Genomic DNA, 22,107 nt, shown 5'->3' on the forward strand with positions numbered 1-22,107 from the left:
GCCCAAAATACATCAATAGGGGAGCAGAACAAACCCTTGCAAAATTTGCCTCTTTATTTAAATAAAGAAATCCAGGCATATAAGGGTACCCATCAGAAAATAGCTCTGAGCCCATTTAAAGAAAAATCAAGTTAATAGTGATCCTTTACAAAGGAACTAAGAAAAGCATTGCCTTCTCACAATGCAAAGACAAACTTGCTAAAAACTTATGGGATCTTCTGACAGGTCCTTGGAAGCATTCCATCCTGGAATATTACCGTTATCAAGGATGGTGAGGAGTGGAAGCATTTTCAGATACTATGTTTTAACTTTTATTTAAAGTGTTCTTTTGTTCAGAGATGGTTAGGGCAGCAAAAACCCAATCTGTTGGGTTTTTTCACTCCCTCCCCATGAATAAAATGGAGGTAAGTTTGTACCCTTCTCACCCCCCAAAAAAGTACTGTGCTATTGCTACTTTCTAAAACAGCAAAATAGGTGTGGTACCATGTCTGTTATGACTTCTGTCATAACTATAAAGGGAAGGGTAACAGCTCTCCTGTGTACAGTACTATAAAATCCCTCCTGGCCAGAGACTCTAAAATCCTTTTACCTGTAAAGGGTTAAAAAGCTCAGGTAACCTGGCTGACACCTGACCCAAAGGACCAATAAGGGGACAAGATACTTTCAAATCTTGGGGGGGGGGGGAGGCTTTTTTTTGTGCTCTTTGTTTTGGGGGTTGTTCGCTCTTGGGACTAAGAGGGACCAGACATCAATCCAGGCTCTCCACATCTTTCTGAACAAGTCTCTCATGTTTCAAACTTGTAAGTAAACAGCCAGGCAAGGCGTGTTAGTTTACCTTTGTTTTCTCAACTTGTAAATGTACCTTTTACTAGAGTGTTTATCTCTGTTTGCTGTACTTTGAACCTAAGGCTAGAGGGGGATCCTCTGAGCTCTTTAAGTTTGATTACCCTGTAAAGTTATTTTCCATCCTGATTTTACAGAGATGATTTTTACCTTTTTCTTTAATTAAAAGCCTTCTTTTTAAGAACCTGATTGATTTCTCCTTGTTTTAAGATCCAAGGGGTTTGGATCTGTATTCACCAGGGAATTGGTGAAAAGTTTCTCAAGGCTTCCCAGGGAAGGGAATTAGCTTTGGGAATGGTGGCAGCGGACCAGATCTAAGCTGGTAGTTAAGCTTAGAAGTTTTCATGCAGGCCCCCACATTTGTACCCTAAAGTTCAGAGTGGGGAAGCAGCCTTGACAACTTCATTTGGCATTTCCATACTTTACTAGAGTTAAAACATTTAATCTTTCCCAGGATGACTTGTCTGAGATCTCAGGCCTGGTCCACACTAACCCCCCACTTCGGACTAAGGTACGCAAATTCAGCTACGTTAATAACGTAGCTGAATTCGAAGTACCTTAGTCCGAACTTACCGCGGGTCCAGACGCGGCAGGCAGGCTCCCCCGTCGATGCCGCGTACTCCTCTCGCCGAGCTGGAGTACCGGCGTCGACGGCGAGCACTTCCGGGATCGATTTATCGCGTCTAGACAAGACGCGATAAATCGATCCCAGAAGATCGATTGCCTGCCACCGAACCAGGAAGTAAGTGTAGACGTACCCTTAGAGTCAGTAGTGGCGTGCACACCCTTGTAACTATTTTTACAATCTTTATGTAGTGAAATAATGTCACGCACACATTAAACTTCACCTTTTAACATTTAATATGCATTGTTATGAACTGCACTATAAAATAAGCAACCCTTGGCTGATCTTGACAGGGAAACTCATCTGTACTGGCTATAGCAGTTTACCGTAGCTATCTTAATCTTGGAACATTACATCACCTATTTAAATTTGTTTGGAGAATTTTGTATATAGGTATCTTTGCAGTCTTGCCAACAAGCAGCTGATAAGCTTAGGACCTAGACAACTGAGTTGTGTTAACACAACACACACTTCTAAATATTATGTTAGTTAAATTCTGTGATCTCCCACCTTCATGCAGCCAGTGGCCTGTGCTCCCCATTGCCATGCTGGAGCCTCCACATTTATCTGACAAATAAAATATGCAGAATTTTAAAATATTGTGCACAGAATTTTTATTTTTTTTTTTTTTTTTGGAGCAGAATTTTTAATTTTTTGGCACAGAACTCCCTCAGGAGTATTACATAGAAAACGGTCTCAATATTGGTAAACCAGCTTCTATGGGAGATAATTATGTAAGCGAAGAAAATGTTCTTTATGGCAGGGGAGATGTACACGTAGGGAAACTTGAATCCTGTAGTTTCAGTACTCTTGTTCTTCATCCCATATTGCAATATTGACAGTACAGACTTTTCACTTAAAGAAATTAGTAAATGGGAGATGTTGCATATCAATATTTAGTGCATTAAAAGGAAAATAGAATTTTCATTAAACCTGTATTGTTAAATCTATGGGAGAGAGGTGACACCTTGAAGATTGGATATGTTGGTATATACGGATCATTTGAGGTAATCTGATAACATGAAATGTTTGGGGATCTCAATTTACATTATGGAAATAAAACTACTCTTTCCATAGTTAAATCTGTGAGTAGCCTTCTGCTGTTAGCATGAGTTTTGAAATATGCTCATCTTTTAATTTACTACTAATTTTTCATTTATATCTTCCTCCACAAGGAAAATACTTCCTGAATGTTTGGGGACTGATTAGACAAGGTGGATTTTATATATTACAGCTTGAAAAATCCAGAGTTCTCATTTTTGCAGACTTTTTTAAGTGGAACCTTCTGTTTCAAAAATGGCTTGACATAAACTTCAGCTTTGGTTTATTCTGTCCTCAGGGACCATTATTTAAATCAATCTTTCCAAAAAGTATTAGTTAATAGTTCTTTCATTTAAAATTAACTCCATAGTCCCTGGCTCTAAGGAGCCTTTTCTACTCCAAGAGATAAACTAATCTGTACTAGCACACCCAGTACAGATGTAGATAAATTCAAACTGTTGCAGTGGAAAACTATAATCTAACATTAAGATCTTCAACAAACTCACTTAACCTTTTCCATATAACAGACAGCAGAGATGTGAATATAAAATAGAAATTACTCAATGCAGAAAAGTTACTACATCTTGCAGACTAGAAATTAACTAGCTTTCCTTGGCTGTATTTTTGAGTATTGGAAAGAAAATGGGATGGTAATGTTCTAAAAATGTGACTAATACCATTTTTTCCCCCGCATGAAGGCTCTGGAGAAAAACCAGCAGTGGCTGTTATATGACCAGCAGCGAGAGGCATATGTCATGGGACTGTTGGCAAGGATCTTTGAACTTGAGCAGCAGTTAGAAACAGTTAACCAACAGCAGGCAAAAGAGGCCACTGCAGAAGGTATTAATCTAAACTTTCCTTCAAAAGTGGACAAAAATCATGAGTTTTATTATTGTTTACAGTGTTGCTATAGCAGTGTTGGTCCCAGAATATGAGACACACAACGTGGGTGAAGGAATATCTTTTACTGGACCAACTTCTGTTGGTGAAAGAGACAAGATTCAAGTGCCACAGAGCACTTCTTACCAGACCTGAAGAAGAGCCCTGTTGCGCTTGAAAGCTTGTCTTTCACCAACAGATCTGGGTCTAATAAAAGATTTTACCTTGTCTCTTAAGTTATATTATGACATTTGATAGAATAAGTCTGAGAATTGAAACACAAGAAAATCCCTAATTTAATGATAGAATTTAAGCATTTCCTAATCATTTCAGTTCCTTCATGCTGAAAGATGAGGAAAAAGATTGTACTTACCAGACTTACAAGAGTTTATTGCTATCTAGCTACACTCAAAACTGAACCCTCTGAATTTCTTGCTATTCAATCTGCTACAATGTGTGCCAAGAAAATACTTTTATTGCTCAAGGGTAAACTTGCCATAAAAAGTCAGCGATCCAACTTCTAGGTGGACTTTTTCTTGACGTTAACTTGTTATCCTTTTTGTTTGCATAAATGGTATTCTTTTAAGCAAACATCATTATGCCACCCATCCTGCACATTACACTCCTAACCAGTGTTGCAAATTCATTAAAGAGTCATTGCTTAGGTATGGATTTATTTTTCCAAAATACACATTGTAAAAGATGACTCATAGGAGGTGTTTGCAGATCGAAGACCTAACAATTTTTACAGCACAAAAAAAATTCTGTAAAATGGTGTTCACCATCCCCCATTCACCGGCAGTTGCATGATCTGGACCTCTAAAAATCTAGGGTGGACCATGCCTCAAACATTGGCTAAAACCTTGGTTTGCGTCTATGTACCACATACTTGATGATTTGTGACACCGAATCATATACCACTTCTGCTAGCAACCAAGTCAGACACTTTTGACCTAACCTGTCAGAGGAATGAAACTGTGCCAAACACCTAGCCCACTGAATGGATTTTTTTTTTTTGCCTGCATGGTGTATTTAAATCTGCAGTGGTGCAGCAAGTTTCTAGACCTCATTGTTGCAAAGAAAACACTAAAACTATGAACCCAGTTTAACGTTGTACTGCTTTCTCCAGCTTTGCAGGCAGCTTGAAACGAGGGTGGTATGATGTCAACTTTCCTTTATTTTCTCTCCAATTAAGCTCCCTGAGATGTTGACTCTAAAGAATTAACTTTTTAAATATCAAAAGGCTATTTCATTGTTTTTGTGGATGGAATGAGGAAAAGTTTGGGTAAAACCCGTGGGGCCGGGAATTGGGAAGTGCTGGCGGAAGGAAAGGAGCAAAAACTCAAACATGGGGTAGGAAAAGAAATGAAGAAGAAAAATAATGCTATTCCTCAAGGAGAGTAATCTTCCCAATAAATGATGCTAAAGTACTGAATCAAGGATGCCACACTTCACCTATTGATCTTTGTGCAAACAAACATCCACTGACATCACTTGGAAATCTACTGTGATTGTGTAGTCATAAACAACCCCCTTGCCCCCACGCACACCATCTCATAAAACAAAGTCTAGCCTTCCCCACAGAACAAGTCTGATAATCCCTATCATTTTTCCCTAACCATGCTCCTGTAATAGTCAAGCTACTCCTTCCTATTACTGCAATTAAATATCCCAGGGTACACACTGCCACTTGATGAGAGTTCCACTCTGTACACTTGTGTTTTGGGAACTGCTATCTCAGGCTGCTGTCTTGGCTAATGAGCTAAAGGACATGGACTGGTATAAATTTTGTAATCCTTTGCTGGAAGCAGCACTTGCCTTAGTATCTATAACCGAACATTGGGAGTTGCAGAATTGCACTACCACAGCTTTTAGAGAAGCCAAGGCAGTACACCTGTTTTTGGGGAAAAGAAAAGTGAAGTAAGAGTGAACAGGGCATCCATGGTAGATCTCATTCAGTCTGACTTATATTATCTACATGTCTGTCTTGCATAAAGCAGGCTATAGTGGTTTACCGTTCTGTGGCAGGAAAACGGGTATGAAGGTGAAGCAAGTAAACAGATAAACTGACTGTGTTTTTGAGAAGCTGCATGGGGTGCTTCCAGCCAGATTGCCCACAGAAACCAATAGTGTGGACATCAGTGAACATGCACTTGATAAAAAGAACCTGTCCCTCACCAAGAGGAGGAGGAGGACCTTGTTTCTAAGGAGGCTAGTGCTCTACCTGAATGAAAAAGGAGCAATGACTGGGATGAAATATGTGGTCAAGATTTGGGTGTAGAATTATCTGAAGAGATCAGTTGACAAACATATTGGAGAGGGAAATACAAGAAGAAATAAACGTCAAGGAATGACGTCACTATGTTGTGGAAAAAAAATCTGTGTGCAGTGTAACTATTTTATACAATGCCAAGAATTCAAGTACAGATTTACTGTTTTTTAAAACAGATTGTCACTATTTACTGGTATCTGAACTACTGGTTAATATTTAAAAGACCTGAATCAATATACAAGTTTTTTAAAAAGCAAAACTATCTTTGGATTGACCAGGTTATGTAGCAGTATAGGTTAGCGACAGACCCTAATAATATTCCATTGATGACTTGAAGAACATAGTTATATCCAAATTTAATTTGGTTTTAGATTGCTTATAGATTGAACAAATGATGCCTGTCAAAAAGAAATTCAGTTTTTATATGAGGGACCAAGCAGCGTCCCTAAACGCAAGGTTGATTGCAGTATTTATTAAAAGTATTTTGGTTAGACTACCTGAATACACTTGACTCCTTAAAAGTGGGTGAGCATTCTATCAGCACTACACGCTACTGGGAAAACCTGACTTGAGTATTATGAATACTATACTGGGGGGGAGGGATAGCTCAGTGGTTTGAGCATTGGCTTGTTAAACCCAGGGTTGTGAGTTCAGTCCTTGAGGGGGCCACTTAGGGATCTGGGACAAAATCAGTACTTGGTCTTGCTAGTGAAGGCAGGGGACTGGACTCGATGACCTTTCAAGGTCCCTTCCAGTTCTAGGAGATAGGATATCTCCATTAATTTACAATTTAATTTATTTACAATTTAGTAGTATCCACTGTCCTGACCTAAACATGCCACTTCTCAGTTTTTCAGGATTTTTCTGTTCAATAAAATAGATTACATGGATAATTTCCTATAATTCTACCTTTCATTTGAAGGGTGTATTTACAAATCATGCTACTACATTTTGACTGAGTAGAACTAGCAAAATATTGGAGTAGATTGGCAAGTATTGAAAAATCCATTCATCAGTGGTGAATGAGGGACCTACACGGTTGTGCCTATAACCTTAGAGATGTGAACCAACAGTAAATTTATGTAACATACTCTTCAGTCAACTTCATTGCTACTCTTTTCATAACTTTGCTAAGTTGGATCATAGTGAAATCAGCCATGTATTGATTTCATTGGTGCTATTCAGATCCCTATGGGAAGCAGTAAAATGATCGGTCATGTTAATTTCATGCTGCTGCTTAGAAAGCTTAAGAGTGGCATTAGACACAGGCATACAGGATCTATTCATTGGAGAAGAGAATCCAAGAAGTCAGGGTATCAAAACCCCCCCTCTCTTTAGTAACAACAAAGCCCTGGATGAGGGGAGAAAAACAGCTAGCACGGAGTGGGGTTTCACTTTTATAAGATTCCTACTATACACGTCAGAGGTGGATATGATAGAACTCCCAACCAGAATCCGGGAACAGCATCCTTATTTAAAAAAATAAAAAATCCCTCCCTCTTTCTGTACTGCTGAAGCAGGTGTCCTGCCCAAAGCAAACTTAAGCTAGGAATTGAAAAATCCTCATTCCAGGCAAATAGGAAACTTTGCAGGGTGAGTGTCATCTGCTGCAGAAAGTAAATTTTAAATAAGAAAGTTTTCTAGCCTTTATGCATGATGAGAGCCTTCCAACGCCAAACCAAGCTGGAACCAATGCAATGCTCTGCTCTTCAGGCTGCAGACAGACAGCTTTAGTGCTGTTATTGAGCTTCCATAAGTGTAAGTTTCCATTGCTGGTTTTATAGGTCCTGGAGGGCAGCACTGAAATTGACAGTCGGGTCAATTTCATTCTGCAGAGGCTGCTGATGACAACCAGAAGCCACAGCAGAGGACGGCATTGGGAGTACTCTGGGGAGGGGCCTCCAAATGGAGCCTGTGAAGGGGAGAAGTGCAGTTGCAGAAACTCCTCCCTTGAAGCATCCAAAAAGCTGAGGGAAGCTTAGGGTACTGGAGACAAATTCCACCTCCAATCACAGCAGCATGTGTAAAGCAGAAGAAAACGTTTGCCCTGTTAAAAACCAAAAGGTCAAATACATTTCAGTAAACAGATTAGATTACTACTGTGGGATTTGTTAAATATCAACACATATTGTTTCTACAGTATGATCAGCCTGAATAGTAAGTTACATTTTAAAACAGTTATTAAATAGAAAGCTGATATAGCTAAATACAATGTACACCACACAACTCTCTTTATTTCTTTTCAGTTACAGAGGATATGGCTTTCAGGGGCAAGAGTGTGGCCACACTGGTGTTTTCACCCCTGGCTAATAAGCCTTGTTCTTGGGCTACTGGTGTCTGGTGTACTTTTCAAGCCCTGACTTAAGCAATAGTCATTGGCTAGGAAGTTGGCACTTACAATCAAAGAATGTATTCTGCGCCGCAGCGGTGGAGATCACAAAGGCACAAGATCCTTCAACTAGTGTCAAGGAACTGAGGATGTATAATCTGAAGAGGGCGGTATGTGATAGCCACTAGGTGGCCTGGCTCTCACACTGCCCTGTTAATGCTAACCTAGCAGTTAACAAAAACCTAAACTGTGGGAGCTTTGCAGCCTCTGTATTAAGAAGCCAAAACCCAGGACTGAGAATCCTGTGTTGATGGTGGGGCCACTCCACCCTCCCGTATACCAATGTGTTAGTGTATAGGAGCTATACAAGAGCCACAAGAGGCTGGGGGAGAATTTCTCCAGCACCGGAGTTGCATGGGGCCAACATAAGCAATCCAACACAGTCCATCCTCACAAGCCCTGCCATGTAAGGGTTGGTGGCACTGAGTACTATAGGGAGTCTGGGTTGCTATGATGCTATCATAAGTTAGAGCATCATCAGAAGCTATTCTAACTTATGCTGGGGGTTGATCTGGGCCTTGCAGCATGCTAGAATCTGGAGATCATATAGGTTGCATATGGCTACCCTAAGGTATGGCACAGAATCTAGCCCAGTGTCATTAAAGAAAGAATACTTTAGAAAACCACTGTTCTATAATTTCTGTCTTGTGAAGGTTACCTTCAAGAAGAAAAACAAAAATATTATGACCAGCTTTTACTGACTGCCAAGAATGATCTTGACACTGAAAGACAAACTATAACCCAGCTGAGATCTGAACTTAATGAATTCAAAAAGAAATATGAAGAAACAAAACGAGAAGTAATGAGTTTAAATAGCTTATTGCAGTCACAACGCAATGTTGCTACGCAGACTCTAGAAGATGAAAATAAAATCAAAGGAGATAAAATACAGAGGTTAAAGGAAGAGAATGAAACTACCAGAGAAAAACTCAAAGAAGAAAAGAAGAAGACTGAAGATCTCTTATCTCAGGTAAGTGGATCTAGTATGTGAGTTTAATTATATTAGCAAAGGATTAAATTAAATATATTTTCAGCTCCTTAAGCACAAAAGAGGGTCATAATGGTCTGAAACTATTTTACCCTGTTAAACATTATCTGCTTTCTGCAGACATTTAGAGCTAGTCTACACTAGGAATTTAGGTCGATATAACGATGTAACTCAGGGGTGTGAAAAATCCACACACCCCGAGCAAAGCATTTAAACCAGCTAAACCCCTAGTGTAGACAGTGCTATGTTGACAGAAGAATTCTCCCATCAACTTAGCTAGCACCTCTCAGGAAAGTGGCATAGGTAGTGTCTACACTGAAGTGCTGCAGCTGTGCCACTGCAGTGTTTTAAGTGTAGACAAGCCCGTAGAGCTCTCTCTTTTTGTTTTTAAATCATTAAAGGTGATGTCATACTCTGCAGTTTGTTGCTTTGGATTTGCATCAAAGGCCTCATGAAATCTTCTCTAGCTAGCACATTCTTTACCACCACCAATTATTAGAAACTTTAAAAATCTACCAGATAAAAGTTTACATTTGTATGTAAATTGTATGAAGCAAATGCCCGACCATCTATTTTTGTCCCTTGGAGAGAATACTTCACAGCAGCTAACCTAGTTCCAGTACCTAAGCTCAGTGATTCAATATCCTCCAGTGTTTACTTTACTAAAATCTGTTGTTGCATATTGAATGTTTAAAGCACCTATCTCGTTTCATACACTGTGCCCCTCACTGTAGTTTGAGTGCCTTTTGGCACTTCACTACTTTGTTCTAGCGCTTTTTCCCTCTGTGGGAGCATTGCTTGTGAAAGGACAGTCGTTTGCCAGAAGTATCAGTTAACGTGGTTGCTATGGATTCCACTGATATATTTTATGGAAAGCTATATGCCTACACCAAACATCTCATGGGCACAATGGATAAAACAACAATTGAGTAAGACTAAACTTTTTGTAATAGTCATTATGCAAAGCACAATTTAAATTCAAGCAATTTATTGTGACTAGTTTATGCTTTGGCTAGCCCTGTTGAAATGTTTTCATCAGTATCAGATTTTAGGTATTGTAAATTGATTTCCTTGTACAGGACACAGCACTATTTGTACTGCCTGACTGCTCACAGCTGGACTCCATTTGGACCTTAGGTCAGAAGGAACTATGGTCCTGATGCAAACTGTACGTAAGGTCCAAAGGGAGGCAAATCTGGATATTGACCAGGAATCTGGGTGTGAACCTGGACAAGCAGGGGAGGTGCTGAAGTAGGCAACTGCAGCCCTCATGGCATCTGGATTCGGTGGGGCCAAGGGAAGTCTGTAGAGTTTAGCTAAGGCTGCAAGAGTTACTGGAGCTAAACTGCGTGTTGGTATCTGCTGCTGCTTGTGGCTATTACCCAGGTACTTGGAGGAGAGGAATATTTGCATGTGGCAACATGGAATTAATTTCCTGGATTCCGAGGGCCTGATGTACAGCCTGTTGAAGTCAATAAGCTTTCCATTGACTTAATCACCTAGAAAAGCTTTCAGGAAACATGTTTCCCTTCTGTGTGACTTCATTTCACTGAAGAAGAGTGGAGGGAAGTTCAGTTGGCTTGGATACTATGTATGAGAGATTTCCTTGAGCACTGGAATATGTAAACCCCTAGTTAATCCTGTTTTTTTTTTAAAAAAGTCAGTCATTCTTTGAGATTTAATAATTACTATATGTAGAAGTTATTGGTTACAAGTGCCTTCTTTCCACATTATAGGTCCAATTTCTTCATAAATCTTTGTTCAAACAACAAGAACAACACACCAGGATAGCTTTGTTGGAACAACAGGTACCAAATTACATTCTAAAGTTTTAGTTGATTTAATAAGTCATATTAATTAATGCACATGACTCTTAACATCCTTAAATTTTATTATGCGCACAAGGTTTTTAAAAATGACATCCTCAAAGTGCATGTTAAGAACTGATAGTTGATGGCTGATAAAAGCAGCAATTCATTCATATTCTAACGTTGGAGCTTTCTCAATATAATGCATGTGAGAACGAAGTTCAGATATAAATGTGAGACTTACCTGACATGAGGCTGCAAAAATTCTATATGAATTTTTAGTTCCCCAGTTAACCCTTGTCAAAGTATTGTTATGGTAGATTTCCCCACATGTAGCAAAGTAATCTTTGCCTTTCATATTATTGCTGTACTCTGTAGTATGTTATTGGTGGTAATTTCAGTCTAATTACAGGCTTACTGATTACATGCAGGCTTTGGATAAAATCACTTTTGCTTTAAAGTTGTTCTGAAATTATATGGACACTTCCTTACAATCTTAAATCTATGCTGTTTTATAAATCAACTCTATTTCAATAGACAACCTCTCCTTCCAACTGCTTTAAATAAATAAGCTCTTGTTCTGACTGTTCACATCACTGAATTATTTTGTCAGAGCAAATTTGTAACAAGGAAAGGAGCTAGAGAAATTTAATACAGTAATTTAAGCAAATGCTACCAGGCCTATATAATTAATAGTCAAACATAAACATGTGAACTATACTATGTCAATTAAAATGAAAATCTGATATTCTATCTTTAAAACATCAATTAACTTCAACACTCTTTAAGAACAGACAAACTAAAATGTGTTCTTTTCTCAACAAAACATTGGTCTCAATAGTTCTGTTCCTTGCATTTCCCTGCACTCTTCTTGCTGTCGAAACTTTCCTCCAACTTTATTTTCTATTATTCATATCTTTTAAAGATACTAGAGTGTGTGTGTATAAAATTAATATGTGCACCCATGTACTGTTTAGAAAATGGTCATTGTGGTGTTGGGACCCAAGTTTAACAGATCAGCAATGTCAAGTTTGTAGTATGGATGTCTTTCAATGTTGTCTTTGTTTCACTTTGAGAAAAATGTTGAGGGGGCAGTTGTTTCTATTTTCTAACCACAGGTTGTGCCATATGGTCTTCCGTAGTATGTTCATAGTCAAACACTGACTTAAAAATCTCTTCCTGCAGACACATTGATTTATAGCACGGTGTAAAGAGAAACTGCACCATTTGTACTGTTGTAATTTTGTGCAGCAACTCGCAGACCTAAAATATAGATTAAATGTATTCAACCCCTAACATTTAACAAAATGAAAACCATCCAACCAATCAAAACAAATGGGTGGAGAGAGGGGTGGAACCTTGGAGTGAGCTCCTGACCCATTGGAGTCTATGCTTCTACCACTGAATTTAGTGGAAACAGGCTTGCTCCTCAGGTTTTAGATGGTATTGAAGGGAGACAATGTATTAAAAATGCTAAAAGACTTATTTTACATACTTGTCTTATGTCCTCAGGGCCGGCTCCAGGGTTTTGGCCGCCCCAAGCAGCCAAACAAACAAAAAAGCCGCGATCACGATCTGCGGTGGCAATTCGGCGGGACGTCCTTCGCTCCGAGCAGGAGTGAGGGACCGTCCGCCGAATTGCCGCCGAACAGCTGGACGTGCCGCCCCTCTCCGAAGTGGCCGCCCCAAGCATCTGCTTGGTAAGCTGGTGCCTGGAGCCGGCCCTGTATATCCTGATGAAAAACTGTTTCGTTCCCGAAGGGTAACAGCAGCTTTCAGCTATTTACTATCTAATGACCATGCAAGAAATAGTAACTGGGGCAGAGTAAACATGGCTGCTTGCTGAGAATGTTATGCCTGTGGGAGTAACTGGTATACTAAGAGGATGATTGATGTTTGTGGAACATGGGAAACTAGAATCAAAGGTCAGGATGCCCGTTCTGGATACAGCTCTCCTGTTGATGGAACCTTAGAATAATATTGTTATCTTAGTACTCAGCTGCTTTCTAACATCATTTAGCATATTGACACCATTTACTAGTGGTTGGATTAAATTCTGTCCACATTCCTTAATGTTTGTAGAAGATGCTTTTCATCAGCTAATGGCCTATTGTTCTCGTATTTTCTACATTTATATTGTGTTTTGATTTTTTTGACATCTATAAATCTTCAGTGGCTTTGTAGCAAGTCTGTCTGTTACAGGATAGTATCTTGTGAAACTCCTTAGTCTTGTGTCTCCTTAAAATTCTATATATTTTAATGGAAAGCATGGTCACAGTATGCAAGCGCAGATGTCATTAGTATTAATAGGAGTTATACGTGTGCAATGCATAAAGCCAATGGCCTGATACTGTCCCTGAGAAATGGGATACTTTTCCCACCCACATTGCCATGGTGTCATACTGTAGTCACATGGTGACTAATGCCATTTTCAGCCTCTTTAGAGCACAGTGTTGTAGCTTAAAATTTAATAGATTAATGTGCAACCAGTCAAAAATTGAAACTTCTCTCCAAGAGTAATTCTTATTCTGTAGTTCTAGCTCTGTAACTTCTCATTTTTTCTCATTGCATTTACCAGATCCAAATGTGTACTGCAGATTTTGAGAATGAAAAGCTTGATCGCCAGAGCTTGCAGCATCAGTTGAATAAAGTTCTTAAGGAGCTACGCAAAGCAAGGGAGCAAATAACACGACTGGAGCCCTTGGTGAGTGCTGAATGACTTACAGCTGAATTCAAGCAGTCTGCCTTCACCAGGGGTCTTATTTCTGTACATATGCATGGAACTCCTATAGGTGATGGAGCTGCTTGCACTCATCAGTGAGAGAATAAACCCCAAAGCCTGTAGATCACTCAATAGAAAAACTGAGGAATAGGCAAGAGTAACTTAGTAAACCCTTGGGAGGCAGGCCTGTCCTCGCCCACAGACAACCTGCCAACCTTAAGCATATTCTCACCAGCAACCACGCACCGCACCATAACAACTCTAACTCAGGAACCAACCCATGCAACAAACCTCGATGCCAACTCTGCCCACATATCTACACCAGCAGCACTATCACAGGACCTAACCAGATCAGCTACAACATCACCGGCTCATTCACCTGCACGTCCACCAATGTTATATATGCCATCATGTGCCAGCAATGCCCCTCTGCTATGTACATTGGCCAAACTGGACAGTCACTACGCAAGAGGATAAATGGACACAAGTCAGATATCAGGAATGGCAATATACAAAAACCTGTAGGAGAACACTTTAACCTCCCTGGCCACACAATAGCAGATGTTAAGGTAGCCATCTTACAGCAAAAAAACTTCAGGACCAGACTCCAAAGAGAAACTGCTGAGCTCCAGTTCATTTGCAAATTTGACACCATCAGATCAGGATTAAACAAAGACTGTGAATGGCTATCCAACTACAGAAGCAGTTTCTCCTCCCTTGGTGTTCACACCTCTACTGCTAGCAGAGCACCTCACCCTCCCTGATTGAACTAACCTCGTTATCTCCACACTGATTTATACCTGCCTCTGGAGATTTCCATTACTTGCATCTGAAGAAGTGAGGTTCTTACCCACGAAAGCTTATGCTCCCAATACTTCTGTTAGTCTTAAAGGTGCCACAGGACCCTCTGTTGCTTTTTACAGATTCAGACTAACACGGCTACCCCTCTGATACTTAGTAAACCCTTGGCTACGTGATTCTCCTGAAGTGCTCCTTCCCCTGATTGTGTGTCCTAGACTAGAATTTTTTTGAAGCTACTTATTGGTCATGGTTTTGTGCATCCTTCTCTTCATTAGGTTCGTTCGGTTAGTTTAGATCACTTACATATACAGTCTCCCTTAGCTGTCTGCTGCTCCCTCTAATTCTGTTATTACAGTGGTGGGTGGCTGTGTAACCCTAAGGTAAATAGCAATATGTGTTATGTGTCATTTGTCAGAGGCTGATCTGTTCTTCATTTTGCCTCCCCTGGCTCCAAAAGCCACTTGAGCAAGAGGAAATGGAAGGATGGCACTAGCACTGCAGTAGTTTTATCTTAAGCCAGTTTAAGAGACTAATACCATGGCCTTTGCAGTCATGCAAAAGACTGGTGCTGCAGGCAAATAGCACTAGAATAAAAATGTTTGTTTTCCTCAAAGGTGCTCACTCCTTCATTCCCAACCCCACTGTAAAATGGTAGAACAGAACACTTCACAAGAAAGAGTAAAAGAAACAGTATTTACACTCTGCTGTATCTTATCCCGAATGCTGTATTTTTCCCATGTGCCTGCAGGCCACGCTCTTGTTGTTAAAGCAACAGGTCTTGCCCTAAGAACAGCAGTTAGCTGTATACTGGTTGGTGGGTGGGGAAGAACTATTCATGTCTTTGGTATCCCAGTGCCCCTCCGCTTTAACAGGAACAGTGGTCACTTCTGATACACAGTGTGGGGAATGGAACTGCTGCCAGGGAAGCTAGTGTTCTGTGTACCTAGAGCAGCAGTACTGCTAGATGCAGGGCAGCAGACTACTAGCCAGCCTGAAACTTGCTCGTTACAGAATATTGGGCTGCCATATTCCTGCAGCCTTGTACTTCAATGTAAATGTAGTTTGCAAGCCAGCAGCTGTGAACATCCATGTGCTAGAAGCTCTTCAGAACAAGGTACTAATAGTTCAGCCATCTTTGGTGTATACTCTTGGATTGTGCTCAACTTTTCTTGTTTACCCACAAAATTGATATACACAATAATTTAAAGGGACATAAACTTGAAACCTAGTCAGGTTCAAAAAGAGTTAAAAGAAATGTTAGGAACTACAACTGCACTCAGAGCCCATTAGCAATATTTGTGGTTGTACAGCTAATTGCATTGCTATTTTTAAATGTTCTTTCCCCCAAATGCTGTGAGGGTGCAGGACTTCACCTATTGGATACAACTGTGCTGTCAAATGCACCCTGTATAGTACACTTTAGGCTGCCAATTTTATGTGACTATAATGGCTTCAATTGAAAACTTTTTTTTCAGAAACTCCAAGAATTTGGACGTACAGAGCCACCAAATGGTTTGCAAGCAGCATTCGAAGATATGTTGACAATAAAAGACAAAAATCCCTCACTGAAACGTTCAAATCTACTTGATGAAAGCTTCCTTGAGTGTCCCAAATGTAAAGTACAGTATCCAACAAGCCAGCATAGAGAGTTACTAGCTCATATTGATTTCTGTGCAGATTAAGCTCCAAATGGAATTGCCATATGTATACTGCATTTTAAATGCAGCCAGGATTCTATCCTACAAAAGGAAAAAATGGCTTTTTAACTCCTTTTCTTTTTTTAAGGTTGTATAAAAGACTAGCACATTAGTTTCATATTCCAATTTAACAAGAATGGAAAATTATTGTAATTTATTTTGCTTTGTATAAATATTTCACTCAGCATTTTTGTGAAAAGTTATCTGGAACCACAAGTTCAGTGAATGAGAATTTATCAGAAATAGGAATATTTTAAAATGGTAAACTACTGACTTTGTTTTTGCACTATTAAAGCTATGTATTGGGGCCAGTAGAAATAACAGCTAACTCCCATAAACTGTCTTCCTCTGTTTCCTATACCCAGCTACCTTGCTCCACATAAACAGGCCTCAAAATGAAGAGTGACATACTTCTAGAGCCTCATAGCTAGAACCACCATAATTGAGAATAGCTATATAAATTTGGTTTTGGCCCTAATACAATAATTGCATTCCACTAGAGAATAGGTTCAACATCTTGATACCGTAAACTGTTTTGCAAGAGGAGTTAAGATGTTTTTTCTACTGATGGGTGGTGTTTTCAATGTGTGTCTTACTCAGCACTCGCTCCCTTGTATCAAACAATCTGGCGCGAGCTAGGGCTGTTATGGAAATGGTGGTCAGTGAGCAAACTCTTCTCAAACCAATATTAAATGTGGAAAACAAATTTCTTCCCAGCAAATATTAGTCTACTGAAAAATTGGAAGCCCCAGTTTCAGAGAGCAACCAGGCACCTTTTTAGAAGCTGAAATGTCAGTTTATTATGTTGAAGCACACTCCTGTTTGCACTTCTATATCCTACTTCTTAAAGTTGGGAAATATAACTTACCAGAAAACCTGTTTTACTTCTGTGGGGGGTTTTAAGAGTCCCTATTTTGCAAATGGAATATTAATAAAATGCAGTTGGGTTTCTCATTCTGAAGTCACTGTACTTTTTTTTTAAATAATAAGGAAAACTAATAAAGGCTTGCACACTGGTAAGTAATACTGTGGCAAATTATGCCCTTTGCAAAACTGTCACTGTTATTAGTGTTTTGCTCTATTTGAACCTGCGATGGATTCTTCTATATATGTAATTAGAAATGTCTAACTAATAGTGCTTAAATACTAGATTCATCTTGAACTTTCTTAGAATTGTTTCTATCTTGAACAGTGGTGGTCTTTTTATAAAAAGGTTAACTTCTTACCACATACCTATGAGTATCTAGGAACATAGGAATTGCCATAATGGATGAAATGCCATGGTCCATCTTGTCCAATATCCTGTCTCTGATAGTGGCCAGTACCAGATGGTGCAAGAACCCCATAGTAGGCAGATGTGGAATAAACTACCCCAATGAAGGTCTCATCCTAATAGTTAGAGATATGTCTTAAATCTTGAAGATTGAGGGGTTTTGTTCTTTCCAAAACTTGGTTTACATTTACTATTATAATGCTGCATGATACCATTATCCATCCCTTGGAATCTTACCAAGTTCTTGATCTCTGTGATGTTCTGTGGCTTAGTTCTACAGTCCAATTACACATTGTGTGAAAAAGTATTTTCTCATCAGTATTGAATTTAACTTTCAATGTCTCTGCATTGTCACCTTGTTTGTGTGATGAGACAGGGAGAACAGAAGCTCCCGATCTCCCTTCTCCATCATTTGTTATTTTATATACTTGTATCATGTCTCCTTCGTGAGTTTTTCCATGCCTCTAATTGATTGGTGCCCCTTTTATTTCTGCAATATCCTTTTTGAGATGGGGTGACCAGAACGGCACTCAGTATTCCAGGTGAGTGCTTACAATCAATGTAACTAATAGCATAAAAAATATTTTCCATATTATTCTCCATTCTATTCCTTATGCATCCTAACACCCAGCTTGCTTTTTTTGACTACAGCTGATCATTGAGCAGAAGTCTTCATCAAGTTGTCCTGAGGCCCAGGTACCTTTCCTGACTGGATAGTTAATTTAGAAACCTGTAAGCATATGAGCAGTTCATTTCTCCCTCTCACCCCTCATTCTGTATTACTTTGCATCTATCAATATTGAGCTTCATCTGTCATCATGCTGCCCATTCACCTCCTTTGGTTAAGTCCCTCTGAAGTAGAGTGAGGTGAATAATGGGGTATTCAATTCGCTGGCTATTTTGAAAAAAAATTTTAAAAGGCATTTTAGGTCAAACTGAAAATGACATTTTTCAGTGAATCAGTAGAGAATTTGAGTGAAAACTAATTCAGCTGTTTCAGCAGTGTCAAAATGAAACATTTTGTTTTGCATTTTCACAAAAGCAAAGGAAACACGATTCACAAAATAAAGGTATGGGGAGGGAAGTAGTGCCTGCCGTATAAGCTTTAACCTAATGGTTAGAGCACTCACCTGGTTATTTCCCCCTCCCCACCATGTAGCAGGGATTTGCACTTGGGTCTCCCCCACTGCAGGAGTGTGCCCTATGGGGGTTGCCTCACTCTCCTCTTGAAGCTGTTCCGCTTTTTATAACCAATTAATCATTGGAGCAGGAACTTGAACTTAGATCTGTTATATCCTGGGTAAGTGGTGTACCTACCAGGCTATAGGGTCATTCTCGCTCTTGTTCCCTGGCCCAATGACTACATTGTCATTCATAATAGGTGATAACAGATTTTTTTTTCTTTAATGAAATAGTTGCATAACAACCCTTCAGTTGCAGCTATTTTCAAATACCAAGATCATCATCCTTTAAAAACCACCATTTCAATTCCTAACCATGTGTTTGCTCATGCAAGTCTGTCTTTGATTTCCGTGTTCTTATCTGTTTCTTTGCTAAAACCTCCTTAGCGCATTGCCTAGCTGTTTTATTTGCCATGTGCAAATAAGACTTTTATAAATGTCTTCATGCAAGAAATGTAATAAACAATCTGTTCCCAACTATTCAATTAAAATTCAGTAAGAAGGCACATTGTTTAACTATACATGTGAGGAAGACTATCAAGTTGAAGCACACAGACACATTTAGAGTTGGTCATGTATCACCGCGCACCTGAAAAGAATCATGGAAACAAAAACACAGTGCCTTCAAGGGATCTATGGAGAACAGATTCTCCCTCTAAAGTGTAGCAGAGAAGGGACGGAGGATTACACAATTAAAATATGCCAACAGAGCTGATGTAAAAAGCATTTTAATATTGACCTGTCACATGCTGTAAACTGGCTTGCATTGTCACATCCTGTTTTGATACAACTCGAAGAGCTTTCAAATCTACGCAGCCAGTTTGGATTGAACAAAATTAAAGACTGGTAATAAGCTACTATGTGATCACACCGGTGGCCAGGACCCAGACAGTGTGAGTGCCACTGAAAATCAGCTCACATGCCACCTTTGGTAAGCATGCCATAGGTTGCCTACCCCTGATATAAAGCTTACATCCCAAGCAAGGGGGGGAAATTTCATATGGAAAGGTTTCAGACCAAGCTGGATGAGCAAGCATCTCAAACAGGTGATTGAGAGAAAGCCTACAAAGAATGGAAGATGAGATGGATCAGCAAGGAAAGCTACCACTTGGAGGTCAGAAAGTGTAGGGATAAAGTGAGAATTGCCCAAAGCCAAACAGAGTTGGAGCTTGCAAAGGGAATTAAAACCAATAGTAACATGTTCTATAGCAGTATCAATAAGAACAAAACAAGGAAAGAAGTGGGACCGCTAAACACTGATGATGAGGTGGAGATTAAAGATCATCATGGTGTGGCCTAACAGCTAAACAAACACTTTGCCTCAGTTTTTAATGAGGCTAATGCACAAGGGCCTGTAAAAGGGATTGTTTTTTACCTTCATCTGAAAAAAAATCTCATCAATATAGTTTTGGTAGCTGCATTGACCTTTTTCTTATATACAGTACATATGGTACTCCTGGGGGAATTCTGCATCACTGCGCATGCGCAGAATTTATGTCCCCCACAGATTTCTTTGTTTCCCTGCAGAAAAATGACTTTCTCATGTGGAAGCAAAGGGAAGCCACAAAACCCAGTCATGCGACCCTCCCTAGCAGTATGTTTTGGGTGCCCAGGCCAGCTGACAGAGACGTAAATCACTGTGGGGCCAGGGCAGGACTGGGGAAGATATGGCTGGTGGCTCCGACCCTGCGCGAAGCTCAGCGGCTAGTCCCAGCTGGGCGGGGAGGACGGGACTTCCTCTTCCCCTGCACAGCAGCCGGGGCTGGGTCAGACCCACTCCCTGATTTCTCCCCAGGCTGTAGGAAGCTCTGCAAACTCCCCCCATCCCCTACCCTTCGCTTCCTGCACCCATCGTGCCTCAGCTGCAGCAGGAGGGGTCACTATACAGGGAGCTGCTCCCGCACCCGTTCAACCCCCATGCATCCAGACCCCCTCATACCCAGACCCTCCCACTGAGCCCCACTCAGATCTGACCCTCCCCCGATGAACCCCACTCCCCATGCACCTGGACTACCCCGAAGAGCAACCCGCATCCACAGCCCCAACCTACTGAGCCCCATCTAGATGCACCTGGATCCCAACCCCACTGAGCCCCAGTCCTCCAGCATCTGGACACCCCCACTGAGCCCCCCCACACACACCCAGACCCCCCAGCTGAGCTCTATCCCTGCTCCACTCAGACCCCCCCTGCTAGCCCTAACCACCTTCACCTGGACCCCTCTGCAGAGTCCCATTACCATTGCACCCAGAACCCCCCCCAACAAGCCCCTGTGCATCCAGATCCCCCCCACAGCCAGATCCCCCACTGATCATCCTCACCCAGATTACCCCACACAGAAACCTCTCAACCCCCCCTGGAGCCCCCCCCCCCCCCCACTAAGCCCCTCCACACTTGGATCCTGCCTTGCTGAGCCTGCCTACCCACACCCGGTACAACTGGCACAGAGGGGCAGGGCTCTGGGGTGTTTCTGGGGCAGGCCCGGTCCTTGCGCTGTGTCAGGGTTGGGTGCAGCCTCACTGCTGAGTCTGTGTCCCAGGAGGATGGGGAGCTGCACAGTGATCTCCCGCCTCTGTGCAGCCAGTGGTCTGTGCTCCCCAATGCCATAAGAACAAGAACATAAGAATGGCCATACTGGGTCAGATCAAAGGTCCATCCAGCCCAGTATCCTGTCTACCGATGCCAGGTGGCCAATGCCAGGTGTCCCAGAGGGAGTGAACCTAACAGGTAATGATCAAGTGATCTCTCTCTTGCCATCCATCTCCACCCTCTGACAAACAGAGGCTAGGGACACCATTCCTTACCCATCCTGGCTAATAGCCATTAATGGACTTCACCTCCATGAATTTATCTAGTTCTCTTTTAAACCCTGTTATAGTCCTAGCCTTCACAACCTCCTCAGGCAAGGAGTTCCACAGGTTGACTGTGCGCTGTGTGAAGAAGAACTTCCTTTTATTTGTTTAAAACCTGCTGCCTACTAATTTCATTTGGTGGCCCCTAGTTCTTATATTATGGGAACAAGTAAATAACTTTTCCTTATTCACTTTCTCCACACCACTCATGATTTTATATACCTTTATCATATCCCCCCTTAGTCTCCTCATTTCCAAGCTGAAGAGTCCTAGCCTCTTTAATCTCTCCTCATATGGGACCCATTCCAAACCCCTAATAATTTTTGTTGCCCTTCTCTGAATCGTTTCTTATGCCAGTATATCTTTTTTGAGATGAGGAGACCACATCTGTACACAGTATTTAAGATGTGGGCGTACTGTCGGAGCAGGATTTTATAATTGTACTAAGAGAATTAATGTATGATTTGATTTTATCCTGCCAGCCACCCTTTTTGAATAGCAGAAAGGAATGACAGACCAGAACAATCCTTATGACTGATTATGGTCACCCTTTTGTTTTAGGATAAGTTATAATGTCTACTATGGTTTCCTATATGTATTGCAAATTAGGCACTCTAGTTAAATATACATTTCTTTGTTTTAAGGTTTTAGTAAGTAAGAGACAGGATCTTGTATCTATGTTAAGGAGATTAGAGGAATATTGAGGGCCTGAAGCCCCAATGTGAATTGTTTTAGTTA

At 40.7% G+C, this 22,107-nt stretch overlaps 1 protein-coding gene across 1 annotated transcript in view; it reads left to right on the forward strand.

Annotated features, from left to right (window-relative positions):
• CEP55 (centrosomal protein 55) overlaps nucleotides 1-16,050 on the forward strand; it is a 37,716-nt gene extending 21,666 nt beyond the window's left edge. The window contains exons 5-9 of the mRNA XM_065408442.1: nucleotides 3,208-3,349; nucleotides 8,703-9,019; nucleotides 10,774-10,845; nucleotides 13,424-13,549; nucleotides 15,844-16,050. Coding sequence (XP_065264514.1) covers nucleotides 3,208-3,349; nucleotides 8,703-9,019; nucleotides 10,774-10,845; nucleotides 13,424-13,549; nucleotides 15,844-16,050 — 864 coding nt within the window. The remainder of the gene's footprint in view (nucleotides 1-3,207; nucleotides 3,350-8,702; nucleotides 9,020-10,773; nucleotides 10,846-13,423; nucleotides 13,550-15,843) is intronic.
• The last annotated feature ends 6,057 nt before the right edge of the window (nucleotides 16,051-22,107 follow it).

Source organism: Emys orbicularis, chromosome 7, assembly GCF_028017835.1.
Source record: "Emys orbicularis isolate rEmyOrb1 chromosome 7, rEmyOrb1.hap1, whole genome shotgun sequence".
NCBI classification, from domain to species: domain Eukaryota; kingdom Metazoa; phylum Chordata; order Testudines; family Emydidae; genus Emys; species Emys orbicularis.